At 43.0% G+C, this 2,500-nt stretch overlaps 1 protein-coding gene across 1 annotated transcript in view; it reads right to left on the bottom strand.

The window, feature by feature from the left end:
* The window catches only part of LOC116061378 (cleavage and polyadenylation specificity factor subunit 3-like), a 23,496-nt gene that overhangs the window by 10,805 nt on the left and 10,191 nt on the right, over window positions 1–2,500 (bottom strand). The window contains exon 11 of the mRNA XM_031315556.2: window positions 172–324. Within this exon, the coding sequence (XP_031171416.1) occupies window positions 172–324 (153 nt within the window). The remainder of the gene's footprint in view (window positions 1–171; window positions 325–2,500) is intronic.

Raw genomic sequence — 2,500 nt, 5'->3', positions numbered from 1 at the left:
TGTGTGTGTGTGTGTGTGTGTGTGTGTCTGAGTGTGTGTGTGTGTGTGTGTGTGTGTGTGTGTGTCTGAGTGTGTGTGTGTGTGTGTGTGTGTGTGTGTGTGTGTGTGTGAGTGTGTGTGTGTGTGTGTGTGTGTGTGTGTGTGTGTGTGTGTGTGTGTACTGAGACCAACCTTGGCCAGTTTCTCTCCTCTGAAGTTGAGCGTGACAGCCTCTGTGTTTCGGGGGTTGTGGACCTCGATGTCGACCTCGTCGTTGTCTTCGTACTCGCGGATCAGCGCCGCTTTCAGACGGGCCATCTCGTTCTGCTCGCCGTGGACCAGAATCTGGGGACACACACACACACACACACACACACACACACACACACAGGCTTTCATTAGGCCAGGGGTTTTCAAATTGGGTGAATGTGGGCCTCCCCTTAGGTAAGGACAGCCGAGCCCCGCCTCAATAACAACTGATAAAATGTAAATATGTTTTAATATTGTATTTGAAGACATTTTATTTCCACAACTTTTCTAAAAGTGCATTCATAAACGATTCTTTGCAACAGCAAATCATTTCTAACTTCATGCAGGCCTAATTGAGGCTACTTTTAAAACCACTGAACATCAGTGGGCCGATCCACAAGTCAACAAAACATGCTTAACATGTGCTATGATGGGGGGGGGGGGGCGGGGGGTCCACCCCCCGGAAATTTTAAGCATTAAACACTAAATTTCCTGCATTCTGGTGAATCTTTATGCACCTATTTCTACCTTTTTCTGAATCAATATGCTGGAAATATATTTATGTAAAGGGAAACAGATTACAATCCAAATATAAAAACATAATGGAAAATATTTCAGTAAGACTCTCAGGCATTCTGTATTACTTTATCTATTTATTCTCCTTTTGGATCGACTTTTCTAATTATATCTGAGTCAGCACACATGTAGCCTAGCATCATTTACTCCTCCCTTCTCTTTTGCATCTTTTGTTGGGGAAGTAACCTCCTTAAATGTGCATATGACAATTATTTACCTCAATGATACATTATTCATTTAAATTTATTAATAAACCCCTGGACTGTAATATTTCAGATGTTTGAGCAAGATTTCTGCTCATGTTCAAAACCTATGTGCACAATCAAAATATAACTCATCCCATCTGTGTTCTCTGAGGTTTGGAGGAGTCTTGATATTTGGTGAAAAATAAAGTTATAATAGGTTATTACAAGAATACAGTCACTATATTTCAGAAAATAATCCACCTGCACCGTAGCCTGCTGTGCATTACGTGATATCTCTGCTGAGACGGTAGATCTCAGACCGTCTGACAGACTCAGAGCCCCGTTTGGGTCTCTGGTCTCTGAATGAGACAAAGTTTAGAGAAGTGGCTGAACGCTGCTCTACGTCGGAGGTAGAAACCAAAACTACAGAAATACACGGAGCACAAACGGGACACATGTCCACAGCAGACCGCGTCCTTTATAAACCTGAAGCTGCACAGCTTTTTACAGCGAGAGTGGACACTAAGAGACACTGAAGCCCCCCAAAATCAGCTGACGCCGCGTCTGTCAGTGGGAACAATGAGGCTGCACTGCAGAGAGAAATAAACACAAGTCGTCCTCCACCTGCAGCTGTGATCTGTATCTGTTTTTAATCAGGGTCAGTGTGGAAAACCCACACTCACACAAGTAGGTGGAGGTGAAGGGGATTAGGACTCTCATAGCATTAGTGGAGGTCTGGGGGAACTCGCTCTCCACAGACAACCAGAAACGCGTGATGGACATTTCTCCCGGTCTGTCCCACCGCGGCAGAGGAGCAGCCTGGGACCCCGACCAGGTGAAATCTAACTTTAACTCAGGATCATATTTCCTACGTTTGTTGCTGGGTCCTGTCTCCTCCCTTAATGCTGACTTCTGTTGACTTGGGACAAGGAAACAATGCATTTTAAAGCTAATACACGCACGCACAATTACCGATATCAGTAGAGCTGCATAGTTATTTCTTCTTCGTGTGTCGCGCCTCCCCTGTGGCTCTTTGGCGCCCCCCAGGGGAGGCGCGCCTCACCTATTGAGAACCCCTGCATTAGGCTGTTCTATCCCTCCTGTGTTTCTACGATCGCTCCGTTTGGATCTCATATTGTTGACGTTTTTATATCAGAATTTTGGGTTTCTTTGAACCAAATTTCCCCAAAATAACATGAATGCGTGGATGTACGTTGTATGGAAGCCGTGTAACATTCTTGGCAGGAAAAATTAATGATTACTTTCATTGAATTGTGTTTTTTTTTCTTCCATTTTATAGCATTTGAAATCACCTGTGATCCACTCAACATGCTCTGATCTTAACTATCAGTCAAAATAATCCACAATTTGTTTTGTTTTAAAACAAAAAAAATAGGTATTATGTCATTTAAATTATGTTTATTGACCATGAATTTAAAAAAGCGTTGAAGAAAGAATAATAGGGGAAAATAAAAATATGTTATGGACCAGGGAGAGAGGGGGAAGATTCT

The sequence above is a fragment of the Sander lucioperca genome, chromosome 19 (assembly GCF_008315115.2).
Source record: "Sander lucioperca isolate FBNREF2018 chromosome 19, SLUC_FBN_1.2, whole genome shotgun sequence".
Lineage (NCBI taxonomy): Eukaryota > Metazoa > Chordata > Actinopteri > Perciformes > Percidae > Sander > Sander lucioperca.
Note: the sequence above shows the minus strand (reverse complement) of the source record. Positions and strands in the feature narration are given on the sequence as shown.